This window comes from Aphelocoma coerulescens, chromosome 1A (assembly GCF_041296385.1).
Source record: "Aphelocoma coerulescens isolate FSJ_1873_10779 chromosome 1A, UR_Acoe_1.0, whole genome shotgun sequence".
Classification (NCBI taxonomy): domain Eukaryota; kingdom Metazoa; phylum Chordata; class Aves; order Passeriformes; family Corvidae; genus Aphelocoma; species Aphelocoma coerulescens.
The window spans coordinates 51,005,935-51,032,633 of record NC_091014.1 but is presented as its reverse complement, the minus strand read 5'-3'; the positions used below and the strand labels follow the sequence as shown (position 1 = coordinate 51,032,633).

The window sequence follows — 26,699 nt, the reverse complement described above, 5'->3', positions numbered from 1 at the left end:
TAAAGCTGCCGTCGGTAACGGCCTCCTTCCCCGAGTGCTCGCGGATTTTTCCCGCTCCGTAGCCGCGTTTGTTTCAGGGCCGCGGCCGAGAGGCCGAAGGCGCAAGGCGGCAGCCGACTTCCCTGGCCAAGCCAGGCTTTCCCGGCTGCTGCCGCGGCCCGGCGGAGGCTCCGCGTGTCTCGCGGGGAGCGCGCCCCGGTGAAGCGAACGCGCGGGCTGCGAGCCGCGAGCGCCACCAATCAGCGGCGTGGCGAGAGCCGCGGGACGCGCGGCCGGGCCCGCCCCCGGGGGGAGGCTCCGTGCAGTCCTCACTCAGGTCGGACCGAGCGCGGCAGCGGCGCGGCCCCGGCTCTGCCCGCCCGCCTCCGGCCCCGGCCGCTGCTCGGCGGCGGAGTTTACGGGGCGCGGGGAAACGGCGGTGGGGAGAGAGGCGGACGAAAGCCGGGAAAAATGCGACGCCGGGAGCCTGTGCTTGGCGCTACCTGTGCGGGGACTGCGCAGGTCGGGAGCGAGAACGCGCTCCGCTTTGCTTCCCCCGGTCGCCCGCGAGAACGCACAGTGCGGGGGAGGGGAGCGGGCGTCCACTTCGGAGCCTTCTGCTCAAAAAAAAGAACAAGAGCACAGGGTGGTTTGGAAGCCCCTGTGCTTTAATGCCCCCGATTCCCACCATCGTCCCTTAGCGTAGCTCAGCAGGGAAACGGCACGTCCCATCGGTCAGGAGAACGTTTGTTTCGGCTGTTTTGAGACCACCGACAGCATTTGGTAATTGTCTAACCGGCCACCCCCTAACTGTATATACACCAAAAGCGGGCTCCCACGGCTTTTTAAGCGAATTATGAACATCCTCGGGTCCGTTGAAGCAGATGCAGGACACATTTGCATAGCCCAAACAACGCCCATCCTGCTTTCCTTTAAAGTTACCGTACTTTTACACCGTAACTGCACATTTGTCTCACGTCCCACCCCCCCCCCCCCCCAAACAAATAAGAAAAATAAAGCGGGACAGGTAAGGATTTGCCACAGCATCAGCTCTTTTACTGAAAAGGTGGGTGGCTCTTAAAAGAGCCTTTGGGTCGACAATATCGGAAACAAGATGCAGAAGCAGCTTATTTAGAGCTGGTGTACTTGGTGACAGCCTTGGTGCCCTCGGACACGGCGTGCTTGGCCAGCTCGCCGGGCAGCAGCAGCCGCACGGCCGTCTGGATCTCCCGCGACGTGATGGTGGAGCGCTTGTTGTAGTGCGCCAGGCGCGACGCCTCGCCGGCGATGCGCTCGAAGATGTCGTTGACGAAGGAGTTCATGATGCCCATGGCCTTGGACGAGATGCCCGTGTCGGGGTGCACCTGCTTCAGCACCTTGTACACGTAGATCGAGTAGCTCTCCTTACGGCTCTTCTTGCGCTTCTTGTCACCTTTCTTCTGCGTCTTGGTGACCGCCTTCTTGGAGCCCTTCTTGGGCGCGGGGGCGGACTTGGCCGGCTCAGGCATAGCTGCAAGCACAGTCCTCTCCCTAAAGCAAGCACAGCGACTGGCAATACTCAACACTCGTACAGCCTCCGGAGCCGCCTTTATAGCGGCACCGCCGAAATCGCCGCATCGCCATTGGCCCGGCTTCATCTCTGCGCTCGGCGCCGAGCGTCCCTATTGGACGCGTCTCGATTCGCTTTTCCATTGGCTGTCGGAACAATTCCTCTCGCAGCCAATCAGAAGAGGCGCTGCCGCTCCGCTCGGGTGGTATATAAGGCACGGGGCGCGTAGCGCTCCCTGTTCTTGTGAGTCTCGGGACGCTCCTGTGCTTTGTGCGCTGCTGCTGCTGCTGAGTCGCTGCGATGTCCGGCCGGGGCAAGCAGGGCGGGAAGGCGCGCGCCAAGGCCAAGTCGCGCTCGTCGCGGGCCGGGCTGCAGTTCCCCGTGGGCCGCGTGCACCGGCTGCTGCGCAAGGGCAACTACGCGGAGCGCGTGGGCGCCGGCGCCCCGGTGTACCTGGCGGCCGTGCTGGAGTACCTGACGGCCGAGATCCTGGAGCTGGCGGGCAACGCGGCCCGCGACAACAAGAAGACGCGCATCATCCCCCGCCACCTGCAGCTCGCCATCCGCAACGACGAGGAGCTCAACAAGCTGCTGGGCAAGGTGACGATCGCGCAGGGCGGCGTGCTGCCCAACATCCAGGCCGTGCTGCTGCCCAAGAAGACCGACAGCCACAAGGCTAAAGCCAAGTGAGCGCCGAAGGACAAAGCCCGCGAAGTTTTACCAAGAGAAACCCAAAGGCTCTTTTCAGAGCCACCCACAAATTCAGTAAAAGAGCTTGAACTTCATTAAAGTAGTAAAAGCCCACAGGAGTGTTAAACGCTCGTCTTGGGCCTTTTAATGTCAGTGCCCGGTGCAGCTCCGTGTATACACCCCCAACAGCACCCCCACGGTGCCTTCTTACCTCGCTCTGGGGCGGGGCTGACAGCGCTCCTGGGAAGCTGCTCAGCCCTTCCGCATCCAATCCCTGCGCCTTGCGCACAATTTGGGAGCCTCCAGGACGCTGCCACCCTGTCCCTCCCAATTCAAGCGCCCCTCGAGCTGCTCCTGAGCTCGAAACAGCACATTCACCACCAGCAGCAGACTGCCGTTCTCCCGCACGCTTCCCCGCTAACCCTTCCCCCGCAATGGCAACAGCCTTAGCGTTTCAGCCCTCTTTAGAAAATGTGGGTGGCTCTTAAAAGAGCCGTTGGGTTTAAATGCGAAGACTTTCCGTCACTAATCGGCTTACTTCTTCTTGGGCGCTGCCTTCTTTGCCTTGGTCACTTTAGCCTTTGCAGCTTTCGGCTTGGCCGCCTTGGGCTTCACCGCCTTTGCCTTAGCCGGGCTCTTTGCTGCTGCCGCCGCTTTTTTGGGCTTGGCAGCCTTTGTCGCCTTCTTGGGGCTCTTGGCTGCTTTCTTGGCGGCCGGCTTTTTGGGTTTCTTGGGGCTCTTCGCTGTCACTACCTTTTTGGGCTTCTTGGCGGCGCTGGCGGGCTTCTTAGCCGCCGGCTTCTTGGGCTTGGCTGCAGCTGTTCTCTTCTTGGGAGCTTTTTCCTTCACTTCTCCGGGTTTCTTGCTGAGGCGGAAGGAGCCGGAGGCGCCGGTGCCCTTGGTCTGCACCAGGGTGCCCTTGCTGACGAGGCTCTTGAGCCCCAGCTTGATGCGGCTGTTGTTCTTCTCCACATCGTAGCCGCCGGCGGCCAGCGCCTTCTTGAGCGCGGCGAGGGAGAGCCCCTTGCGCTCCTTGGAGGCGGACACGGCCTTGGTGATCAGCTCGGTGACGCTGGGCCCCGCGGGCTTGCGGGCTTTGGAGCCGCTCGCCGCCTTCTTCGGCTTCTTGGCGGCGGCCTTGGCGGCGGGGGCCGGGGCGGCGGGCGCTGCCTCAGCGGCGGGGGCGGGAGCGGTCTCGGACATCGCGGTGCTGCGCGAGTGCGACTGCGGCGGCCCCGCGGGCGCCCCTTTTATAGCAGCGCGGCGGGCGCTGATTGGTCCGCTCCCGAGCCCGCCCCGCCCCCTGCCCTGCTCCCTGCCGCCCGCCTTGTGTTTCTTCCCTCTCCAAAAAATGCTTTTTTCTTAAAAAGCACTGGGCCGCGGCACCCCGTTTCTTAGCATTCTTGCTGAGGACAGAGAATAGTTTTGCCTTGCGACGTTTCTTTCAACCGAGACCTGAAATGAACTTCAGGCGAGTCAGTAATCCCCGAGTTTGGGGATTGCACGCAGAGCTGGACCGTAAGATTTTTATTTCTCCTTTTGAATTAAAACTTTGCTTCTGACACCACTGGCTCAGTGACACCGGATACATGTTTCTGAGAGGGTTTTTCATCAAGGTCCTGCAAAATGGGGGTAATCTCGAGACCTTATCTTATCGTAAATTAGCTTTGAAAAGATGCAAATAACACAAGCTAGTCACTCGGCTCTGTATCTGGGTTATGAGTTGTTTTCCATAACACGTCTTCATTTCTTCAAAATAATTAAACCTTTGGACACAGTGCCCTATTTAGGTCTAGTCGGAGTAGATAAAAAGTAAAAGAAAGACGTTTTTCACCAGAAACATTAACCCAAAGAGCAGCTCTCTTAAATAATCAGCTATCTTTAAAATCCCATAGTAACATACAGAAGTTGCTTCTCTGTTCCCCTGAATTTTCTGCGTCCTTGTATTAATATTTTAATGAACTATATTCCCATGTTTTTTCCAAAATACTTCTTTTTGTGACACCCAGTAGATAAACCCATTCATTCGTATGTTCTTATTTTAAGGTAGTGTTTATTTTTGCGCTTATCTTGACAATTATAATTGAGGAATTCTGTCAGCCACAATCAGCAATTTTACAAAAAGAAAACCAAAATAAAGTCAAAATACAGTGTGCATGTTTTCATTATAAAAAACAGAAGTAAAGCTCCAGGCATGTCTTTAATAAATTATATCATTCAAGTCACTTAATCAAACAATTTTCTCCTCAGGACTGCTGAGAGAAGCAAGGGCATGGCTTTTTCCAATGCATGGGTACTGTGATGTGGGATAAATCGAATATACATAAAAATGATTTTTTTCTTGTGATGAGTTGGATAGCAACTGGATGGTTATGCTTGAACATTTGTAGTACACTGTGGGAAAGAATAGAAGACTCAGGGGATTGATTTATGCAATTGCAAATGCAGTTATTTGGCTTCTTTCACTACATCTTTGGACAATACAATATCGTACACTGTCTTGTGAAGTTTTGATGATGGTGGGATCAGTTTTAAGAACTTTTCAGTGGTACTAGATTATCTTGACTGGGGTGTACTTAAAGACTGTCAAGAGATGTGGTGGCATTTCAGAGAGGCTTTTTTCTAGGGAAGACAACCAGCAGAATAACATTGTGTGAGAGAGGACAAAATCAGAGGATGACGTGGATTTGGTTTTGTCCTGATGCTAACATTTTGTGGTACTTTCACCTGCTGAATCCACTGTGAATTTTGGGTTGTGAAGTACATTGTCACAGAAGTGAATCTCTTGGGAAGGATACATACCACTGGGGAGAAATTTCTGGGTGATAATTCTGTAGCATACATATTTCCTTCAAATTCTGTATCTTAATCCATTTTAATCACTCAGAGTCACTACTACCTTTACCTTTAGATTCTTTTGAACCTTTGCAAATACATTATCCTGGGTTTAGGCTAGGCCTCTATCCTTCTTCCAAACACCTGATGTAGCAGCACTATCCTGAAGAATTCTATGTTCTTTCCTAAAAGCTCCTTTTCCTGGTCCTCCAAAGTTTTGGCCACCTATCTGGACTTTTTAAATTTTGTTTTTCACAACCATAGACAGTTAGCTTTAGGCTGAACAAAGAAGGAAATGGAAAGAGATCTTGCAAAGGTTTTCAGGTGGAGGAGGGAAGGAGAAATAAGTTTAATTCCTTTAATTTAATGGGTGAACTTATTTAAAATAAATTCATTGCTCCAAATATTATTGTCAAGAAAAAAGATCTTAACTTTTTTCCCTATGAATATTTGATATGAAGCTTTGTACAATGATGTAGTCAGTAAAAACAAAATTACTTCTGTCTTCTACTTTTCCCTTTAAAAAAGTAGTCAAGCTAACAGAATATTTATTAAATACCACTTGGACGATAGGTTGAAGGATCAGGAGCACAGACAGTGATTTCCTTGATCCTTCTGGTAACAGAACAAATATTAAATACAGTGGACAGAGATACTTGGAAGTGGTTGACCAGGAAGAAGCTTTCTCCTCCTTCTGAAAACTTAGCAAGTTGGACTGGCACCTAGAACAGGTATGAGGCCCTGGAAGCAGAAGGCCAGATAACTGATGAGATGGGCCCTTCTGGGACAGAGGGGCCTCCTAAACCAACACCATCTCTACCCTGCATCAAGACCTCCCCTGTTAAGAGGAAAAGACGGGTAATTGTAATCAGAGACTCTTCTACAGGGAACCAAGGGCCTGGTATGTCAGCCAGACTGGTTCTCACACATCAGGCACAAGGAGTTAAAATGACAGAGGTAACATCAGGCTGGTGACCTGTCACTAATGACGTTCTGCAGGCCTCCATCCTCACCCAATTCTCTTCAACATCTTCATTAACCGCTTGGATGCAGGGCTCGAAGGAATACTACATTTGCCAATGACAGTAAGCTGGGAAGAGCTGTCAACTCCCTTGAGCACAGAGAGGCCCTGCAGAGAGACCTCGACAAATCAGAGATGGGCAATCACCAAGCACACAAAGTTTAACAAGGGCAAGTGCTAGAATCTGCACCTGAGACAGGGCAATCCTGGTTCTGTGTACAGACTGAGGAACAAGAGGCAGGAAAGAGGTGCCATGGAAAGAGACCTGGGGGCCCTGGTCAATGGCAAGTTGAACATGAGCCAGCAGTGCCCTGGCAGCCAGGAGAGCCAAGTGTGTCCTGGGGGGCATCAGGCACAGCATCACCACTGGGGGGCAAGAGAGGGGATTGTCCCACTCTGCTCTGCACTGGGATGGCCTCACCTCGAGTGCTGAGGGCAGTTTTGGTGCCACAATATGAGAAAGGCATTAAGTGATTAGACAGCATCTGAAGAAGGGCCACAAGGATGATGAGGGCCTTGAGGGGAAGGGGTATGAGGAGTGGCTGAGGTCATTTGGTCCATTCAGCCTGGAGAAGAGGAGACTGGGGGGAGACCTCATTGCAGTCTGCAGCTTCCTCAGGAGGGGAGGAGAAGAGGCAGGCACTGATCTCTTCATTCCTGTGACCAGTGGCAGGACTCAAGGAAATGCCACGAAGCTGAGTCAGGGCAGATTCAGGTTGGATATCAGGAAAAGATTTTTCACCTAATAGGTGTTTGGGCACTGGAACAAGCCCCCCAGGGAAATGGTCACAGCACCAGCCTGACAGAGCTCAAGAAGCACTTGGACAATGGTCTCAGGCACATGGTGTGACTCTTGGGGTGTCCTGCACAGGGCCAGCACTTGGACTTGATGGTGCTGATGGCTCCCATCCAACCCAGCATATTTTGTGATGTTATGATTCTATGAAATTTTTCCAAAGTTCAGTCAGGAATTCAAGGACTCCCTTTTCTCCTGTTCTGGTATGGATGCATGCTTTCAGGAAGGTCCTTCCTATGAGCCCATGTGACTTGGTGCACTATGGAATCATAGCACGATTTGTGTTGGAAGGCTCCTTCAAAGATTATCTAGACCAACTTCGTTGTCATGGGCAAGGACATCTTTCATTAGACCAGGTTGCTCAAAGACTTATCCCACCTGGATTTGAAATCTTCCACTGAAGGCATCAAGAACTGCTCTTGGCAACTTGTTCCAGCATGTCCCACCGCCATCGTAATGAAAAATTTCTTCCTTGGAACCTATCTAAATCTACCTTCTTTTGCTTTGTAAACCTTGCCCCTTGCCCTGTCACTACAGGCCCTGGTGAAAAGTCTTTCTCTGTCTTTCTTATAAGTGCTCTTCATATTTTGAAAGACCATGCTGAGGTCTGCCCAGAGCCTTGTCTTCTCCAGGCCAAACAACCATTGCATTTCTTTCATGGGAGAGGTGTTCTAGCTCCCTGATCATTTTCATGGCCCTACTCTGGACCTCCTCCAAGTCATTCTTCTACTGGGGGCCCCAGTGGTAGATGCAGTACTCCGGGTGAGGTCTCATTAGAGTGGAGTGAATGAAGAGAACCACCTCCCTCAACCTGCTAGCTGTGCTGTTTTTTATGCAGCCAAGGATACAGCTGGCTTTCTGAGCTGCAAATGCACATTGCTGCCTCAGGTCCAAATTTTCATCCACCCATATCTCCAAGTCTTTCTGTGCAGGGCTGCTTGCAATCAGTTCATCCTGCAGTCTGTACTGATATTTGGAATGGCCCTGACCTGGGTGCAGGGCCCTGCATTTGACCTTGTTGAACTTCATGAGGTTCACATGGGTCCACTCCTCAAGCCTGCCAAGGTCCCTTTGCATGGTATCCCTTCTCTCCAGTGAATCAATGGCACCCCTGACAATGGTGTCATCCACAAACGTGCTGAGGGTGCACTCGATCCCACTATGTTAATGATGAAAATATTAAACAATATCTGTATTGCAACCATATCTGCTAATTCCCTGAGGACCCTGGGATGAATCCCCTTAGGCACCATGGATCTGTGCATATTCAGGTTCCTCAGACGGTCTTGAACCTGATCTTCTCTTACAGTAGGAGGGACTTTGTTCCCCCAGTCTATGCCTTGAGTTTCATGGACTTCAGAGACGGCAAAGAGAGACTGCCAGTGAAAACTGAGGCAAAAAAATTCTTGGGTATCTCAGTCTTCTCTATGCCAGTAGTCACTAAATATCCTGTCTTTTTATTAGGGGGCACATTTTATTTAGTCCTCCTTTTCTGATCAGTGTTCCTACAGAAGCCCTCATTATTCTTCACATCCCTTGCCACATTCAGTTCCAAATGTACTTTAGCTTTTCTGACTCCATCCCTACACACCTGGACACCACCCTATATTCTTCCCAGGATATGTGTCCCTGCTTCCACTGCCTGTGCATTTATTTCTTGTACTTCAGTTCAACCAGAAGGTCATACTCAGCCATATTGGTCTTCCACCTTCCTGGCCTGCTTTCTCACACGTGGGAATCAAGTGCACCTGCTCCACAAGACAAATGCCCTTAAATAGCTTTCAGGCCTGTCCTGCTCCTTTATGCCTGAAGGCAGTTTCCCAGGGGTTTCCATCCCCTATTTTCTCAAGCAACAGAATGTTTTCTAAATTAAGGATCTTGTCTTTATGGTTTGCCTGGCTGATATCCCTCAAATTTGTGATAGGTCTGGGCTTAGGCATTCTTGACATCTTCAGTTAGTTAATTTTTGTTGTCAAGAACAGGTCAAGTAGTGCTTCTCCTCTGGCTGGACTTCCTTTTACCTGGATTAAAAAATTATCCTCAACAGGCTCTAGGAGTCTCCTGGATAGCTCACAGCTTTCTGTGATATCTTCCACCAGATATCAGGTTGACTGATGTTCCCCAACAGGAGCGTGTGAATATGATGGCACCTGTAGTTGAAGAAAGAAGCTTCATCAACATCCTCCTCCTTTTGATTGGGTGGGCTGTGCTAAGTACCAACCGTGAGGTTTCCTTTGTTGACTTGACCTCTAATTTTTTGCCCAGAAGCTCTCAACTGTCCATAACTGTTTTTCTAAGACAGTTCTGTGCAATCAATCCACTTTTTTTTTCTTTTTAACATAGAGGACAACCTGCCCCACTCTTCTTTCCTGACCCTTCTGAACAGTTTATAGCCATCAATTTCAGCACTTCACTCTTGTGATTAATGTCACTGAGCGCACTACGATTGTGACTGACTTTCAGCGTTTGCTCAGGAGGATATCTGGAGACGTCCATCTCACAGATGCAGCTGAGGAGGCAGGACTGCAGCCTATATATGCATACTTCAAACAGGGTGATCGAGTCATGCATTAAGCCTGTAGCTGCAGAGCCCCATTAACATGTTTTGCACCTGGGCCTGCCTAAGGCTGCACAGTAACTTCAATATTTTCTCAAGCCCTTCCTGATGCTTGTGCTACTGAGCAGTCATATTTTGTGTGTGTTGTCCAGACAAAATCATTCTGACTTATGGGTGCTCCTGGTACAAAAAAGCCCATAACTAAAGTCACAGAGTGACTCAAGGCAACTCAAATCTGCCCTTGATGTAATTGCAGACTTTGGGTGATTTGAAAGACATCTTTTGTCCATGCATGACGGATTTTATTTAAAAACATATTTATCATGATATTCTAAACTATAACACATCATTACATGAGTAAGAAAATGTCACATCTTAATAGGGAAGAACTTATAACTGAACATACTGTTCAGTTTACAGCAAAGGACTCTTCCCCATGACAAAAATTTTTGTATTCATAGAGATTTAAAGGCCCCAGATGAAAGAGCAATCTCTTAAAATAAAAAAATTGTGACCAGAGTTATTGTAGGCATTAGGCAGGAAATTTAGGTATTACAAGGGGACCCACAGACACAGCTTGCTTTTTTAAAAAAAAATTAATTTCTTGCAAACATACTCAGATTTTTTAAGCAGTTTTATTTTGGTTCAAAGCAAGAGAGAAATAGTTCCTTGATTGTTCCAGACTACAAAGTTTTTGATAACTTCTGAGCTCAGTTAAGGGATAACTCCAAGAATCAGTTCAGAGCAATCAATCAGTCAAATTACTATGCTTCTTTTTAATATTTAATATTTCAATGTGATATAAATATGTATGAAAGTGCTACTGTGCTGGATTAATTTATGTGTGTATATCAGTGATCAGAAGTCACGTGAAGGTAACATTTCCTTTGCTGGTGCATGTTACTTGGGACTTGTCTGGACTGCTGTTGCTTGCTCTGTGCTTTAGGAAAGAGCAGCTCTTTCCCACTGAGGGAAGGATGCAGCCCTCTCTTTCCTAGGCCATCCACTCCACAAACATCCTCAGCAAAGATGACTGCAACAACACATGGGTGAGATCTAATTCCCATTTCATGATGGTAAGAAAAACATTTCTGTTTTGACTTCTGCCTGGTTTCTGCAGCTGTCTGACTCTCAGTTGTTGGGGTGAAGTGAAAAGTTACAAGTGGTACACCTTTTTGCAGAACTGAACTGTCCTGTACCATCTCCTACAAGCCACAAGCATTACAGGCAGAGACTGAGGGGCTGAGTCACTTCTTAGCTGCCTGGTGCCTTGGCTCAGAGGACCTGCAAGTGATGGTGGAAGGAAAAACTACAAGGATGGGAAGAGGCCAATTAACTGCAGTAATTAAAATGTGGAAGCCATCTGAGATACTCTTACTCCTTGTAGGTTATGATAAATGAGCATCAGAGCATTGCAGGTGAGCACTGAGAAGAAAGCTGAGACACTAGAAAGCTGATATCCATGGGTTCTTCCCAGATATTTTGAGGTTGGGAAGATCTATGCATTCCAAAATGAGCTTGTAGTCCTTCCTTTTCAGGAAGTCATAGTGGGTTTTTACCCAGGAGCCACTTTGGTTGTTTCCTGCAGTTCCTAACTGCTGTTTCCTTTTTCTCCTTCTTCAATAAAAGAAACCCCAAGCATTACAGGCCTTGCAGATTGTTCTGGAAGCTTCTCTGCATGCAGCCCCAGTATTCACAGAAAAAACAAATTTCATTCACAGAATGAGATCAGCAAAATCAGTGGGATGTAACTATGACATACCTAAATTTCAATGATTCTTTCTCTTAACCTAGCTCATGAGAACACTTGCTGCCCCACCTTTTGGTAGGCTCACTGCAGGGCAAAGTGTGGGGCAATCACCAGCATCTCCTTCCCTACTGGGTACTGCCAACTATCACTTGGACATACAGACGCTTGAGGCAGGTGGTCAGGGCGGCTTACCTTTGATTCACTGGTCCCCCTGGGATGTCTTTATCTCCTCAACATATGATCCATTTGCCTCTTCTCTCTCTCCTTTGTCCATCTCACCCAGATAACTTGAAGCAAGGTAGTGAGAGGGTTTATTACTCTGTTTAGCTGGACAAAGAAATGGCCTGTCCTGTCTAGTGCTTTAGAATTCCCATCCTAAGGTTCTCTTCTCTGTTTAGGCTGACCATAATGATGTCCAGCACATTCCTTGGCTGAATTGCTACAGCTCAAAACCCCATTTCAGTGCCACAAATCAGGCATCTGGACATTTGATGCAGCAGGGAAGAGGTGGATGCTACATGTTTGGTAACAACGGCCATTGCTCACATGCTGTCAGGAAGAAAGAGTCCTTCTCTGTGAGGGGAGTGGGGATGAGAAATTGAGGGTATGTAGTAACTTCCGGGGAAAAACAAACAGGAGGCACCTCCAGATGAGTGAGGTGGTTAGGAAGAATGACAGAAGGAGTAGAGGAAGAGAAGGGAACAGGCAGAACAGGCTGATAGCCATTATTACTGATACCTGTGATACTTTGAAGCCAGTGTTTGTAGAAGCAGACGTAATGTTGAACAGTGTCAGCAATATGTCATAGAACCACAGACTGGGAAAGGTTGGAAGGGACCACAGTGTGTCATCTGGTCCATTCTCCCTGCTCAAGCAGGGTAATCCTGGTACACTGCACAGGATTGTGTCCAGGTGGTTCTTGAATATCTCCAGTGAGGGACACTCCACAACCTCTCTGGGCCGTCTGTTCCAGCATGTTTTCAGCCACACAGTAAAGTTATTCTTCCTTATATTCAGGTGAAATTTCCTGTGCATCAGTTTCTGCCTCTTGTTCACCACTTGGCACCACTGAGAAGAGCCTGGCTCCATCCTCTAGGCACCCTCCCTTCTGAAAGCTACATACCTTAATAAGGTCCCCTCTCAGTCATCTTTATGCAACTCAAGGGGAGCCTGATATTTTCCCGGTATCAGATATTTGAGAAAGTGATGGCATGTTGAACTAGAAAAAGTGATCTGTGTGGGATCATGATGTCGTCTCAGTAAATGTTTGGAAGTGGCTGAATTTTTATTTCATTCCTCAATATCTCTGCTATCATCACTAATAGACTTGAAGAGGACAGATGTGTAAGTTATGGCTATTTGAAAGGGGAGAAGACTTTATGTTAAGTCTAATTTAGCTTCATTAAGTACATTCTTAGGTGAACAAATGAGTTCAGCAAGGTTTGTGTGGAGCAGCAGGAGTGGGCTGCCCTCCCAAAAGGTGGTTGAGCTGAAAGACAAAGGGGACAGTGGGGCAGGAAGGGCCATTCTGTGACCAAGGACACAGCCGTGCAGCACCTGCACATGGTGAGTGGGGCAGGGATCGTGACAGTGACTGGGGACAGCCACACTGGCCTGGATCACTGAGCAAGTCTGTTGGGATGAGGTTGGCATGAGGCTGAGCCGGGAAAGTGGAGCCGGTGGAGTTAGAGATGCACAGGCACAACATGGAAGGTAAAACCTGAGACTGAACGCTACCCTAAAGTCAAGGTGTTAAAACCAGCAGGTGGAGTGCAAGATCTTGAGAAAACTTGAAAAACAGGTAACCTTCAAGTCTGGCAAAGGAAAAGGGAGAAAGACTGTCCAACCAACAGGAAGTATGTTTCCCTCGTGGGAACAGAGTCCTCTTGGATACCGAAGTACAAGCAGAACTGCAATGAAATCTGCCTGTACGTTGTTACTCTGATGAGTAAAGCGGTTTTGCTCTGCACTGTCGGCCCAGGGTTGGATTTTCCATCATGTGGAACCGGTGATGGGGACCAGCTTCCCTTCCAAATGTCATGCTGTGTTCAGGGAATCAGTTCTTCCATAAATCTGAAAGCACAGAAAAAGTTAGGAGAGGAACAGACACATCAAATATCTCTGTGGGCTGCTCCTGCGGGAAAGACAGTACCTTACAAGAACAAAAGGGTGTTAAAATCCCTGTCTTAAATGTGCAAATGTTTTTCTTTGTCTTTGCCGTTCCCATTTCCTTGTTATCAGGTTTGAACATCCACCCTGAACAATGCGTTCAGCTTACTCGTTTACAGCTCTTCACAGAATTTTTGTCTAGGAATACATCAAACATTGTGGGGGCTCTTATGGTTTTGTTCCTCAGGGACAGTTTGATAAGCAACTCCCAAAGAAAAACTGATTTATACTGCCTGCGTCGATTTGGGATTGTTTTTGTAGTGTGTGTTTTTTTTATTGGAGGGGGGGGGTGTTTGTTTGTGGGTTGGTTTTCTGGGTTTGTTTGTTTGTAAGGTTTGTTGTTGTTGTGTTTTGGGGGTATTTGTGTATTGAGGGTTTTTTTGTTGGTGGCGGTTTTTGGTTTCTAACCATGCCTTCTGGTGCTGATCGCAGCTGTTACTCACCATCTTTTCCATGGCATTCAGCTTTTTTCCCCATGCAAAATACCATATCCACCAGTGCCTGTTAAGGAGAGGACTTTAACAGGCAACCAGTGGCAGAGAGATGACGTCTGCAAAAATCCATCAAGAAGAGTGTTTTAATTTAGATTCTCTTCATCTCAATTAAAAAAATAAAATCATGGGGCCATGAGGCTTTTGCAGCTCAATATGCAAGCAAAAGTGTTAAACTTGGTTAAATATTTATTTATGTCGGTGATGGTTGCCATAGTTTTGAGAAGATAAAGCACTTCGTACCATCACTGGGAAGAGGAACTTTATCCCCATCTAGTGCCAGGATATTTTCGCCTTAAGAGACTGTATGAAACTGTTCTTGGAAAGTTGAGGGTAACACAGAACATCAATTAGTGATAACTAATGCGTTGATTAGGCGAAGTGTGGCTTCACTGCCAAATCTGTGCACAGGTGTGCTACTGACAGAAGGGGATGGGATGGAGTGTGCTCCTAAGTGACAGTCTGCCCGTTGTGTGGACTGGGAGGAGGGTTTGGACTGCTGAAGGGAACAGTGCCGGGATGCCCTGGCACTGCCTGCTCAGACTCCTTCGTGCCACAAGAAGTGGAGGGACACGAAGGACTCCGTGCCGTTCCTTCACTGCGGGCTGTGCCAGAGGCTCCGGCCAGACATCCATCCCACGGCCGTGTGAGGGCACGGGGCCCGAAGCTGCAGTTGCAGCCGCCGCGGAGGGGGGATGGAGTGTGCCGGACCAGAACGGGAAAATGTAGACAGTGAAGGCAGGTGATGAACAAACAGACTGACGGTCAGGGTCCTGCTGTGATTCAGCCCAGAGCCTGACCCTTGCAGGTTCCCCTACCCGATTTCTCTATTTCTGGCTATTTTCCGTGTGAATTGTGCTCTGCCACGGGTCTCGGGAGGGAAATGGAGAGACTGGGAGGATCTGAGGAGAAGTCCAATACTTCCATACGAGATAAGACATGGCATTTATTTCAGCAGTTCCCACACTTAGAAAACTTCCACGTACAAAAGCTTTTCACTCAACACCCAGGCAAGACAGAGACTTGGTACCGAGAGGAAAAGCAGGGGCAAGTTTGCTGTCAGCCCCACGGCGGTCCCTCCTGGACAGGACGGGCAAGCCAGGATGCAGCGGCTCGGGAAAGGAGCTGCTCCGGGACACGTCTGGGACTGTGTACAGCTCGCCTGTTTCCGCACAGACCTCGGAAGCCTGCTAAGGGTTAATTTGGGGGCCGTGAGTATGACAGGTCAAGGGCTTCCTGTGGCGATTCAAGAAACAGAAGCTAATTAACCCCCTTAAAACCAATGTTTCTGGAAAGGAATGGTCAGATGAGATAGATACAAATTCGTCGCGGGAATGTGTGTTTAATTAACATGTCAGTCTCAAAGCCGGGAGCGGAGAGAAGCCAGGAGCGCGGCCGCGGGCAGAGCACGGCGGGACGCGGCGCCGGGGCCAGAGCGGAAAGGGCAGCGGCTTTAGACGGAACGCTGCCGCCGAGCTCCTGATCGCAGTGGGCACCTTCGTGACCAGCTCGTCTTCCCTACGCTGAGCGGGGATGGGTCCGACCGCCGAGTGAGCGTCAGGCAAGGAGGGAGGGACGGGCAGTGACGTGCTCGGCAAACGGGACCATGGAAATGCAGGAGGTTGTCACCCCTCCCTGCGCTGTCAGGGCTTGTGCAAGCTCGACCGAAGAAACACGGAATGAAACAGGTAAGTTACTATGTAGTGAACTGCACAACACATTCACTCGCCCGTCAAGAGGCGGAAGAAGGGAGATCTGATGTATCCTTACAAGTGCTCGGGGGTCCCAACACGGAGTACTTATTACAGCGACCTCTTCTCTCCACAGCCCACTGCTGTGTTTCAGTACTCTATGCAGCGTACACATCCTTCACTTTCTAAGCGTTCCACAATATGTTTACCATTAAACGATGTGCAAACACACACACAGAGTGTGTCTGACATACACATAGCTCTATGATCCCGAAAAAGTGCACCCCGAAAAACGAATTAGATTTACACTCCTCGGCGCCACCACCGTCGAGCACCCCCCGACACACACGTCGCTCTGCGCCGGCGGGGCACACACTGCTCTGCGTACGGCGCTGCCATCGCTCTGCGCCTCTCGAAACACGCACGGCTTTCCTCCCAGTGACACGCAGTGTCCCGCTCCTCCCGCACACGCACATCTCTGCCCGCCGGTTTACACACATATCGCTTCATTCCCGAAGGAAAGCACATCGCTCTGCACTGTTTTACAAGCAAATCATTCTGCGCCCGACGATGCACGCAGTGCACGACAGTCCCGTATCTGTGAGTCTGCCGAAACACGCATCGCCCTGCGTCGTCCCCACACACTCCCCACCCGCTGCCAGAAGCACATCGCTCAGCGCCCTCAATTCACATTACCCTTACGTCCCGACAGACAGAGCCCTCCGCACCTCCCGGCACATACATCTCTCTGCTCCCTACGACATACGGTACCTCCCGAGCCCAGCAAAAACACAGATCGTTCTGCACCAGCTGACAAACACTGTTCAGCACCTGCTTGTGCACACATCGTCCCGCTCCTCCACGACGGAGGGATCATTTCGATCCCCGACAAACGGACACAGCACTTTGCTGCTTCCCCACACACGCATCGCGCCGCGCTGAAGGAAATACACATCGCTTTGCACCGGCAGACACACACCTCAGTCAGCGCCCGACGAGGCAGACATCTCTCCTCTCCCGATGACGCACGCATCGCTCTGCGCTTCAAACGACAAACACTTCGCTTTGCTCTTCCCCAACACACATGCATTCATCGGCGCCGATGGGCGCACACATCGCCTCGCTCTGTGCCCGCGGTATCCCCATCTCTCTGTGCCACACGAAAACCGCTACGTTTTGATACCCAGGAAACACAAATATCCTCGTATATGGATCTGGGGCTACGACAATTACGTCTCTCTACAACCCACGAGAACTCACATTGCTCTGCAACCCCATCTCGTAAACCGCCGCACACCCGAAGGGAGCATAGAGCTGGCAGTGGAAAACAACACCCGTCTCTGAGGAAACCAAGGCTCTAACCAAATACACCACATCCAAGTAAACTGCTTCTGCACCTTGTGCCAGACCTCCTGGACTTAAAGGCTCTTTTAAGTGCCACCACCTTTTCAATATGAGAGGTGATGCTATGGTGATTTGAACTTTGATGTCCCGTTTTTGTTTTTGTGGGTTTTTTGTTGTTTTTTTGTTGTTGTTGTTTTTGTTTGGGTTTTTTTCAGGAAAAGAGTGGTCACGGTGTGAAAGCACTGTAAATTCTAAGGAAAGTGGGACGTGCATTGTCTACGGTAAAGGGATATGTCCTGCATCTGCTTCAACGGACCCGAGGACGTTCATAATTCACTTAAATCCGTGGAAGGCCGCTTTCGGTGTATGTACAGTTTGGGGGAGGCGGGTTAGATAAACGAATGCTGTCGCTGGTCTCAAAAACGTGGCCGAAAAAAATGTATTCCTGACTGCTAGTACGTGGTGTTTCCTTGTTGAGCTACGCGAACCGAAGACTGTGTGAATCCGGAGCATTCAAAGCACAGGTGATTCCAAACCACCCTGTGCTCTTGATTTTCAGTTCTTTTGGTTTGGAGCAAAAGGCTCCGAGACGAATGCCGGCTCTCCTTCCCTCTCCTCAGTATGCGTTCTCGCCCCCGAACTGCATAGTCCTGCAAAGGCGGTAGGGACGAGCACAGGGTCCCGGCGTCGCATTTTTCCCGGCTTTCGTCCGCCTCTCTCCCCACCGCCGTTTCCCCGCGCCCCGTAAACTCCGCCGCCGAGCAGCAGCCGGGGCCGGAGGCGGGCGGGCAGAGACGGGGCCGCGCCGCTGCCGCGCTCGGTCCGACCTGAGTGAGGACTGCACGGAGCCTCCCCGGGGGCGGGCCCGGCCGCGCGTCCCGCGGCTCTCGCCACGTCGCTGATTGGTGGCGCTCGCGGCTCGCAGCCCGCGCCTTCGCTTCACCGGGGCGCGCTCCCCGCGAGACACGCGGAGCCTCCGCCGGGTCGCGGCAGCAGCCGGGAAAGCCTGGCTTGGCCAGGGAAGTCGGCTGCCGCCTTGCGCCTTCGGCCTCTCGGCCGCGGCCCTGAAACAAACGCGGCTACGGAGCGGGAAAAATCCGCGAGCACTCGGGGAAGGAGGCCGTTACCGATGGCAGCTTTAGCCAGCGGGCCCGACGCTGAGCGGAGCGGGTTTGGAAGAAGGAGAGCGAGCCCGAGGCGTGAGCTACAAGACGGCGCTGCACTGCCCGCCGGCGGTGCTGCCGCCGCCCCTCCCTCCGCCTTGCAACCCGCCGGCTGAAGGGGGCAGGGGCGGGGCGAGGCCTGCGCGCGTTTCCCGCCCCGGAGGCGGGGCCTTTTCCCGGGCTCGCGCGAAGGGTCCAATGGGAGGCGGCCGGTGTCGCGCGGGCGGCCAATCGGCGCGGGCGGCGGGCTATAAATAGGGGCGGCTGGGAGCCGCTGGCGCAGTGTGGGTTGTGGTGGTTTGCGAGTCGTTCGTGTGTGCGTTGGTGCTGGGCGATGGCGCGCACGAAGCAGACGGCGCGGAAGTCGACGGGCGGGAAGGCGCCCCGCAAGCAGCTGGCCACCAAGGCGGCCCGCAAGAGCGCGCCGGCCACGGGCGGCGTCAAGAAGCCGCACCGCTACCGGCCCGGCACGGTGGCGCTGCGCGAGATCCGGCGCTACCAGAAGTCCACGGAGCTGCTGATCCGCAAGCTGCCCTTCCAGCGCCTGGTGCGCGAGATCGCGCAGGACTTCAAGACCGACCTGCGCTTCCAGAGCTCGGCCGTGATGGCGCTGCAGGAGGCCAGCGAGGCCTACCTGGTGGGGCTCTTCGAGGACACCAACCTGTGCGCCATCCACGCCAAGCGCGTCACCATCATGCCCAAGGACATCCAGCTGGCCCGCCGCATCCGCGGCGAGCGCGCTTAAGGCTCCTGCTGTAGCCTTTTGCCGGCCGAGCACGGAGTCAAGCCATAGAGACCCAAAGGCTCTTTTAAGAGCCACTACAAGCACAAACAAAAGAGCTGAAGCACTGCTTTAAATGAAACCGTTTTCATTGGGTGGGAGAGGAGTAATAGTTCAGGAGTGGGGTGAGTGTCTATATTTAGGAATTTTTTGCTGATATAAATGGCCACTATACAATAGATAGAGCTCTTAACGGTTTACTTAGAAATAATCACATCTTTGCTTTGACAGTAAAATTTGCAATGAGCTCTAGGAAATTCTTCCTCTTTCCGGCGCCAGACAGATTTTAAAGTGCGTTTAACCCGGGGCAACTGCAGACAGTGGTTCATCTACTCGGCCGTCCTCCCCCTTCAGAGCTGTGTCGTCAGGCACGGTCACAGGGATGTAAACTCCGTTCAACTTGAAACTGCTTACCCCCCTTAAACTACTATATTCACTTCGCCCTCCGATTTTGTCTCCCTCCCTCACCGGCTGTTCATAAAGCACAAGTTACTCCCTGCAAAGCCTCTCGGATGAATTGTAAATGAAGTTTATATCCTAATGGCGTTTTATAAAAAGGTTTTCTTATATGCAGCAGCTCAGTAAAATGAGACTTGAAAAAAAGGAGAAGCGGGGACCATAAATACATAGCGTTACAATCTAAAAGAAATTTAAAAATAGAAACCATGCTCATTACAGAGCAGCGCTACGGCCATTTTCATTGTGCATGTAGAGGTTCTTGAAAAAAGAGCCTTTGGGTCTACGTGGGCTGCCTCCATGCCCTGTCAGGGAGGGACTGTGTCTATTAAGAGCCGCCAATTCTAAAATTTAAAGAACTCTCTCTCTTGTATTTTGTGTCCATTATTTAATTTTTCGGTCCTCAAAGTCCTGCTTATCCCCCGGGATCAGTTTCTCATCAGTATTTGCAGTTTTTCCTACATATCTGAATCTGAGGTCTTAACCTCAGATGCTGTAAAACAAAAAATGACCGAAAATTCAAAAACACCCATAAGGGGGCAGCAGGGACTAAGAAATCACCTTATATGAATGCTATTCAGTTCTGAAGCCATTAACAAGCTATTTATTCGGATTCTTAGAATAATAAAACGAATTAATAGGCAACAGCTTCATTAATAATGTAAGGCATTAGTTTTAAACTAATTTTATTTTTCAGATTGGGCAGACCAATGAAGCATAAGGAAAAAAAAAAAAAAAAGTGTTTCCCTAAAATTAGTGAAATTCTTGAAGGTACTTTAAAAATATATGGCATTTGGCTGTGGTATGGATAGGAGAGGGGAGAGACCACGGCTGAAATCGGTCGAATCGGGGGAAGAAAACACTTTAATTGCATGCTCTCATTTCAGAAAGGACTTTCCCTGAGTAACAGCACACGGGAGACAGCGCAGGGAAGGTGCCCTTCAAATAGCTGCAAATTAAAGCATCTCATGCAAGACAGGTGAAAATGAAGGCTTGTCAGCAATTTGTAGGGTCAGTAAGGCAGAGAAAACAGTTAAGAAACAAGCCCAAAAACCAGGAATAGGATCTAACATGATTTGTACACTTAAAAACAGAACTACTTAACGTAATTTTCGGTATTTGGGGTTGAACATTCTCCACTAAGCAAATCAGCGAACATGCTACGAACAAATGTGCAACTGATAAATTACAGCTCTTTTTTGAAAATGTAGGTGGCTCTTAAAAGAGCCTTTGGGTTGCAAGTGACGGTCCGAGACGCCCTACTTGGAGCTGGTGTACTTGGTGACAGCCTTGGTGCCCTCGGACACGGCGTGCTTGGCCAGCTCGCCGGGCAGCAGCAGCCGCACGGCCGTCTGGATCTCCCGCGACGTGATGGTGGAGCGCTTGTTGTAGTGCGCCAGGCGCGACGCCTCGCCGGCGATGCGCTCGAAGATGTCGTTGACGAAGGAGTTCATGATGCCCATGGCCTTGGACGAGATGCCCGTGTCGGGGTGCACCTGCTTCAGCACCTTGTACACGTAGATCGAGTAGCTCTCCTTGCGGCTCTTCTTGCGCTTCTTGTCACCTTTCTTCTGCGTCTTGGTGACCGCCTTCTTGGAGCCCTTCTTGGGCGCGGGGGCGGACTTGGCCGGCTCAGGCATAGCTGCAAGCCCAGTCCTCTCCCTAAAGCAGGCACAGCGACTGGCAATACTCAACACTCGTACAGCCTCCGGAGCCGCCTTTATAGCGGCACCGCCGAAATCGCCGCATCGCCATTGGCCCGGCTTCATCTCTGCGCTCGGCGCCGAGCGTCCCTATTGGACGCGTCTCGATTCGCTTTTCCATTGGCTGTCGGAACAATTCCTCTCGCAGCCAATCAGAAGAGGCGCTGCCGCTCCGCTCGGGTGGTATATAAGGCACGGGGCGCGTAGCGCTCCCTGTTCTTGTGACTCTCGGGACGCTCCTGTGGTTTGTGCGTTGCTGCTGCTGCTGAGTCGCTGCGATGTCCGGCCGGGGCAAGCAGGGCGGGAAGGCGCGCGCCAAGGCCAAGTCGCGCTCGTCGCGGGCCGGGCTGCAGTTCCCCGTGGGCCGCGTGCACCGGCTGCTGCGCAAGGGCAACTACGCGGAGCGCGTGGGCGCCGGCGCCCCGGTGTACCTGGCGGCCGTGCTGGAGTACCTGACGGCCGAGATCCTGGAGCTGGCGGGCAACGCGGCCCGCGACAACAAGAAGACGCGCATCATCCCCCGCCACCTGCAGCTCGCCATCCGCAACGACGAGGAGCTCAACAAGCTGCTGGGCAAGGTGACGATCGCGCAGGGCGGCGTGCTGCCCAACATCCAGGCCGTGCTGCTGCCCAAGAAGACCGACAGCCACAAGGCTAAAGCCAAGTGAGCGCCGAAGGACAAAGCCTGCGAAGTTATACCAAGAGAAACCCAAAGGCTCTTTTCAGAGCCACCCACAAGATCACTGAGGAGCTAAATTGCTTTTAAGTATGCTTAGTAGTCCTTAGCGCGGTTGCAACCTATTTGTAGGTTAAAAAAAAACCAGTGCTCTCAAAAGATGAGGTCACTAAAGGCCAGCAAGATCCTTGCACACATGGAATTCTTGTGCCTATCTGAAAGGCTTTTTTTCTAAAGCTGCAAGCCACAAGGCTAAAGCCAAGTAAATGTTTCGTGAGGCTAATCTAATTACAAAAGGCCCTTTGCAGAGCCGCCCACGTTGGTCACAAAGGGTTGAGTCACAGGCAGAAACACATAAGTTCCTTTTTCTTCAAGTCTTTAGTTATGCCATTCTTCGTTCCAGTCTCCTTTCTGTACTGAAGTTGTCTTAATGCTAGTTTTTTTTTTTTTAATAACTTATTCGTTTTTTCACCAAGATTAACTTTCCTCTAATGCCTTTTTAGAATTTCTTAATTGCCTAATGTATTATTGTGCTTTGAGAGCACTGACATTCTCAGTGCGTTACCAGTGGCAAGTAGGGGTTTTATAATGGTCTAAATGTCACATGTCCTGGCCAACCACCTCCGACTTTGCTGTAAGTGCTCTGTTCAGTACGTGTTAGAGGACAATATTAAAGTCTTATTAGCAGCCTGGATTGTTTTCTTTGAGAGTACTAAATAGGAGCTGATCACTGTTGTAACGTCATATTTCAGAGAAAGGGGAGTGGGAAGGGAAGCAAACCTTTCTCACAAAAAATAAGGCCCTGAATAAAATTATGCAGTCCTGGCCGTGACCTTGAACAAATTGTTTCACAACAGGAGAGGTGTTCCTAGCCTCGGGCCCCTGACTGATCCATTTTTGCTGCTTTTTAACACATATATGAAGGAGTCCCACCGGCTTTCCTTGCCAGAGTTGCATAACACTAGGGAAAAATTTCAGGCAGGGAGGAGTTTGCCAGTGTTCTCAAGGAGCGGTCTGATGTGATGTGTCACTACGGTGGTGTTCAGTGTGTTACACTGGAAAGAGCACTATGGCTTTTAATTTCGTTTTTCTGGCACTTATCACTTGATCCACGCCCTCTTCTCCCCGGGGTGTGAGGAATTTCGAGCCAGCACTTCCTTTTGGGAGAAAGCGAGTCCTTCTTAGAAGACTTCCTGCTCTTACAGCAGGTCACAGTGTTGCTTTAAAGTTTGTTTGTCTGCTTAGGTCACAGTGTTGCTTTAAAGTTTATTTTTCTGCTTTGGTGCTGCCCTGCTGGCTTCCGATTTCCTTCTGGCTTTAGTGGGACTCCCTGGCTTATTTTTCTCTTAGCATCTCATGCAGGCTCTTGGTCACAGAGGCCAGCAGCTTCTTGACTTCATGAAGCTCTTTTTTTGCAGCTCGAGGCACTGCAGCAACGGGAGCAGTTTTCAACACGACCATGTTTTTTCCCATCTCTCTCCTCCAGCATAGGGAAAAAGAGATGTGAGTTAACTCCCATGACCTGGGGTTCACTGAGTTTAATTTTCCTAAAACTGAGTTGGTGATAACTTTACCCTTCCATAGGGGAAGGAAGTCTACACTAATCTCCCCTCCGTGTCACCTTGTTCCACATAATGAAACTGTCCTCTGCATATTGGATTGTAGCAAACAACGGGAAAAGCTTCTAAGAAAAACCATCGGTGCATCACCCAGATGTGTGACTGGGATAAGATTCTAGTTTGTAGACTGTAGAAACTTCCAACAGAACAATTTAATGGGTTTCTTTCCCTTATAAAAGAATGCCCTGATATAAAGAATACAGCGGTAATAGTCAAGAAGATATATAATTAATAATTATCATTGTAGTCATTCCTCTTATTTTTTCCTGCTAAGGAACATGTTTAGTCATTATGCAGTTGTAGTTTCGAATTACATGCATGGGAAATAAAGCCATAAAATAAAGATAGGGCTACATGAGGTCCAGATTATGAAGGGCCGCAGGACTTCGAATGTATATTGTAGAGACAGACACTCTTGTGAAGATGCTTTATAGATGTGGCTTACCAAAACTGGGATAAGTGGGCAGAACGGTTTTGAAAATGTATGTGTTTCCTAACAATGCCGGTGTGAACACCGGCAGTCTCCTATAGTCCGCACAGATGGTCTCCCGGATATTTCTTTGATAATAATTTGTTTTTACAACAGAATGGGAGGAAGGTAAAAATGCCTCCCTGCGTTAGTGGGAGCACTTAGCACCTCCAGCGGGCCAGATCTTCACCAGCCCCCCAGGCCGCCCACCCCGCCCCTGCCGGCGGCTCCCTCTGATGCCGCATCCCCCTCTTCACCCCCCCGTGCTCGAGGAAAGGAGTCTGTGCGCAGTTTGGAACGGCGGGATGTACAGTGGCTCCCGGATTGACGAGCTGGCTGTGCGTTAAAACGAATGAATCTCATGTGAATTCGTGGCTGCTTTGGTTTTTCTTTGTTTTGCGTTTTGCGATTTAATCGCACAAGTTTCATTTGGGCATGTTAAGGAGGAGAGCTGGGCCAAAGCTGAGTTATCCCGTTGCTGCTTAAATACAGCGCGGGCCGGGGGGGAGGTGGGTAACAGAGTGGACGGTTCCCACCAGGAGCCATCATTTCTCCAGCGACAACGAGAAATGGGTTTGTTGGTCTGGCCCTGACAAGCAGATATTTTCCTGCTGCCTGCGCCGGTGCCAGGGACGGTGATTTAAGGACTAATCCGCCTCTGGGAGGAGGGAAATGGCGGAATAACACGGGATGGAGCAGGACTTCACAGTGGGAATGGGAGTGTTTAGGGGGTTGGGGGCTGATCAGGCTACGCTGCTCTGAGGCTTCCTCCAACCCCCTGCGAGGCAAGAGGTCCCTGGGAACAGCGGGGAGAAGGGAAAGAAAAGGGTCAGATATCTCCTGGAAGGGCAGAGCAGGGCAAGGTATTTCCCCTCCAGTCTCACCCCAACCCCCAGTTAAAGTATTTTTCGCTCTTCCTTTGTCAAGAAACAAACCTGTAGGGTGAAGCAGAAAAGCAGACATCATTCAGTTCACATAAATGCTATAAACTAATCCCAGCTCTTTTGCAGTTTCCTGGTGTTTCTCCCTATTCTTTATACCATGTCATTTCCTGCTGAGAAATGTGAGCTGCTATGGTAAGTCTGAAGTACAACACACACATATTCTATGAGGTTTTGCATGACATGTAAGTATCACTTAAGGCTAAAAATCCAGCAGCTACATATGCCTGTAAAGTGTGACCATTTAACTTCTTCCATGGGATTTGTAGCAGTGATTTCAAAAGCCCTCACATGTAGAGTGGAACCAACTCAGCTAAACTTGGCTTCCTGAGCCAGCTCAGCTGAGTCCAGGCACCCAGGTTTGCCTGTAATGCTGCTGGTCCAGTCTGCTGCTGCTTGGAGCACAGGTGGAGGAAACTCTGTTTAAAACATATTTTGATGTGTTAAAAGATTGGGGCTATGCCATTCCTGTGGTAATTTTTGTTTTCTTTTTTAACTGGGATGACTAAAGGCACTAACCCCCTTGCTGTGACCCAAGAGCATAAGGGAAAAAACCAAAACAACTTGATCATGTGGAGTTTTCAGATTGTTTACTATTGCAGTGGCTGCCATTTGCTACAAAAGGAAAAGAGGATGCATACCAGAGGTGTGTATTTCTTCACAGCTCTGATGCTGCACAAAGGGAGGTCAATGTCCTTTAATCTGTCTCAAGCCCAGATTTCAGATGTAACTCTCTATGTGCGCTCTCTTCTTATTTCAGGAATTACTTCTTCCATTTTCCTATGACCTTTGCAAGTAAAACAATCTACGTGCAACGTAAGTAGGATTACAGGTACAAAAAAGTTGTGGATTTTATGTGAGATTAAAATTCCAATCTGTTCTGTAACTCTTTTCAATCTACTTATTTTCTAGATGTTGAAAGGAACTAGAAGGATGTGTCTTTACAAACAAACTGTGGGCCTGCTGTAGATAAAGCCAGATACTGAGAGGTGAAAGAAGCAATGGGAGGAACCATAAATTCCATAGGAATTCCACTAATTGGCACAGACTGTTACACACTCGAGACTGTGCTAAATCCCTGGACTTAGAGAAAAAGAACAGAGACACAAGGATTAAGAAAAAAAGAAGGGGAGGGGGGCCTACACATTAGAAGGGGGTCTTTACTAGGCAGCTGGGGAAGTCTGTACCTCTCAAGTACCTCAGCCAATGGGGAGGGAAATGCAGCCAGGAAATTAGGATAAAAAGGAGGCTGCATCCTCCAACAACTTGAGAGACCCCATCAGAAATGCCCATGACCTCTCTCTTTATTTGAATAACAGGACTCCTCTGTCTCCTTTTAGGACATAAACCTCTGGTGCTTGTGGATTAATTTTCCTGACAATGTAAAATGGAAGTATGTCCAGAATTGCTTCCTGAGATTTTCAGTGTTAAAAATGAAAGGATGAACATTTGTGATTAATACCTACTATTGTTTTTGACAAGGAATGCTTTTGGAACAACCACTTCAAATAAGACTGCTGTCAAATAATTCAGTTCTTTGTAGCCATGAAAGAAACCGAACCCAAAACCCAAAACACCCTTTCCACCCACATAGGCCTCTGGTCCTGTGACTCCAGTCCTTGAGGAAATAACTGCCTCTGCTCATTGTAATGCTTCTTCCTTCCTTGTAGGTGTGTGAGTTGGGAAGAGAGAAGTTCTCAGCTGCCTTCCCATCTACTTTCAGCCCTCTTCTCCAGTGAGATTTGTATCATGTCTTGAGCTGTGCTGTTCTCTGAATGGCATAACCCTAAGACCAGATTTTTGGAACCTGAAGTCCTATTTTTTTTCATTTACCCTCTGACCTGGGCAGATTTTCATCACTGGCTGAAAACATTACATCAAGGTGTGTATTTTGCCCTAGCTGCAGTCAATACTTTTTCCTGCAACCATAATTTTTAAAAAATATATTCTTTTCTATGTAAAATGGAAAAGAAAGCCTCTGAGAAACTAACACTGCAATAATTTGTTCTGGGTGTCAGG

General features: G+C 49.7%; 6 protein-coding genes across 6 annotated transcripts; 3 read left to right on the top strand and 3 right to left on the bottom strand.

Annotated features, from left to right (window-relative positions):
* Positions 1-1,007: 1,007 nt before the first annotated feature.
* Positions 1,008-1,724, bottom strand: LOC138103420 (histone H2B 1/2/3/4/6-like). Its single transcript, XM_069001706.1, has one exon. It carries the CDS (start codon positions 1,614-1,616, stop codon positions 1,107-1,109), a length of 510 nt encoding a protein of 169 aa, XP_068857807.1. The 5' UTR covers positions 1,617-1,724; the 3' UTR covers positions 1,008-1,106.
* A 67-nt stretch (positions 1,725-1,791) lies between these two features.
* LOC138103451 (histone H2A-IV) lies at positions 1,792-2,245 on the top strand. The gene has a single exon (XM_069001755.1). It carries the CDS (start codon positions 1,829-1,831, stop codon positions 2,216-2,218), a length of 390 nt encoding a protein of 129 aa, XP_068857856.1. The 5' UTR covers positions 1,792-1,828; the 3' UTR covers positions 2,219-2,245.
* A 507-nt stretch (positions 2,246-2,752) lies between these two features.
* Positions 2,753-3,436, bottom strand: LOC138103414 (histone H1.10-like). Its single transcript, XM_069001695.1, has one exon. It carries the CDS (start codon positions 3,419-3,421, stop codon positions 2,753-2,755), a length of 669 nt encoding a protein of 222 aa, XP_068857796.1. The 5' UTR covers positions 3,422-3,436.
* A 14,863-nt stretch (positions 3,437-18,299) lies between these two features.
* LOC138103387 (histone H3) lies at positions 18,300-18,786 on the top strand. The gene has a single exon (XM_069001654.1). It carries the CDS (start codon positions 18,370-18,372, stop codon positions 18,778-18,780), a length of 411 nt encoding a protein of 136 aa, XP_068857755.1. The 5' UTR covers positions 18,300-18,369; the 3' UTR covers positions 18,781-18,786.
* A 1,742-nt stretch (positions 18,787-20,528) lies between these two features.
* Positions 20,529-21,064, bottom strand: LOC138103380 (histone H2B 1/2/3/4/6-like). The gene has a single exon (XM_069001640.1). The coding sequence runs from the start codon at positions 21,039-21,041 to the stop codon at positions 20,532-20,534; it is 510 nt and encodes a 169-aa protein (XP_068857741.1). The 5' UTR covers positions 21,042-21,064; the 3' UTR covers positions 20,529-20,531.
* A 182-nt stretch (positions 21,065-21,246) lies between these two features.
* On the top strand, positions 21,247-21,769 carry LOC138103395 (histone H2A-IV). Its single transcript, XM_069001662.1, has one exon. The coding sequence runs from the start codon at positions 21,254-21,256 to the stop codon at positions 21,641-21,643; it is 390 nt and encodes a 129-aa protein (XP_068857763.1). The 5' UTR covers positions 21,247-21,253; the 3' UTR covers positions 21,644-21,769.
* The last annotated feature ends 4,930 nt before the right edge of the window (positions 21,770-26,699 follow it).

Bases quoted from the DNA above. Each gene is read 5' to 3' on its own strand.
- LOC138103420 (XM_069001706.1), bottom strand. From the start codon at position 1,616: ATGAAGCCGGGCCAATGGCGATGCGGCGATTTCGGCGGTGCCGCTATA.
- LOC138103451 (XM_069001755.1), top strand. From the start codon at position 1,829: ATGTCCGGCCGGGGCAAGCAGGGCGGGAAGGCGCGCGCCAAGGCCAAG.
- LOC138103414 (XM_069001695.1), bottom strand. From the start codon at position 3,421: ATGTCCGAGACCGCTCCCGCCCCCGCCGCTGAGGCAGCGCCCGCCGCC.
- LOC138103387 (XM_069001654.1), top strand. From the start codon at position 18,370: ATGGCGCGCACGAAGCAGACGGCGCGGAAGTCGACGGGCGGGAAGGCG.
- LOC138103380 (XM_069001640.1), bottom strand. From the start codon at position 21,041: ATGAAGCCGGGCCAATGGCGATGCGGCGATTTCGGCGGTGCCGCTATA.
- LOC138103395 (XM_069001662.1), top strand. From the start codon at position 21,254: ATGTCCGGCCGGGGCAAGCAGGGCGGGAAGGCGCGCGCCAAGGCCAAG.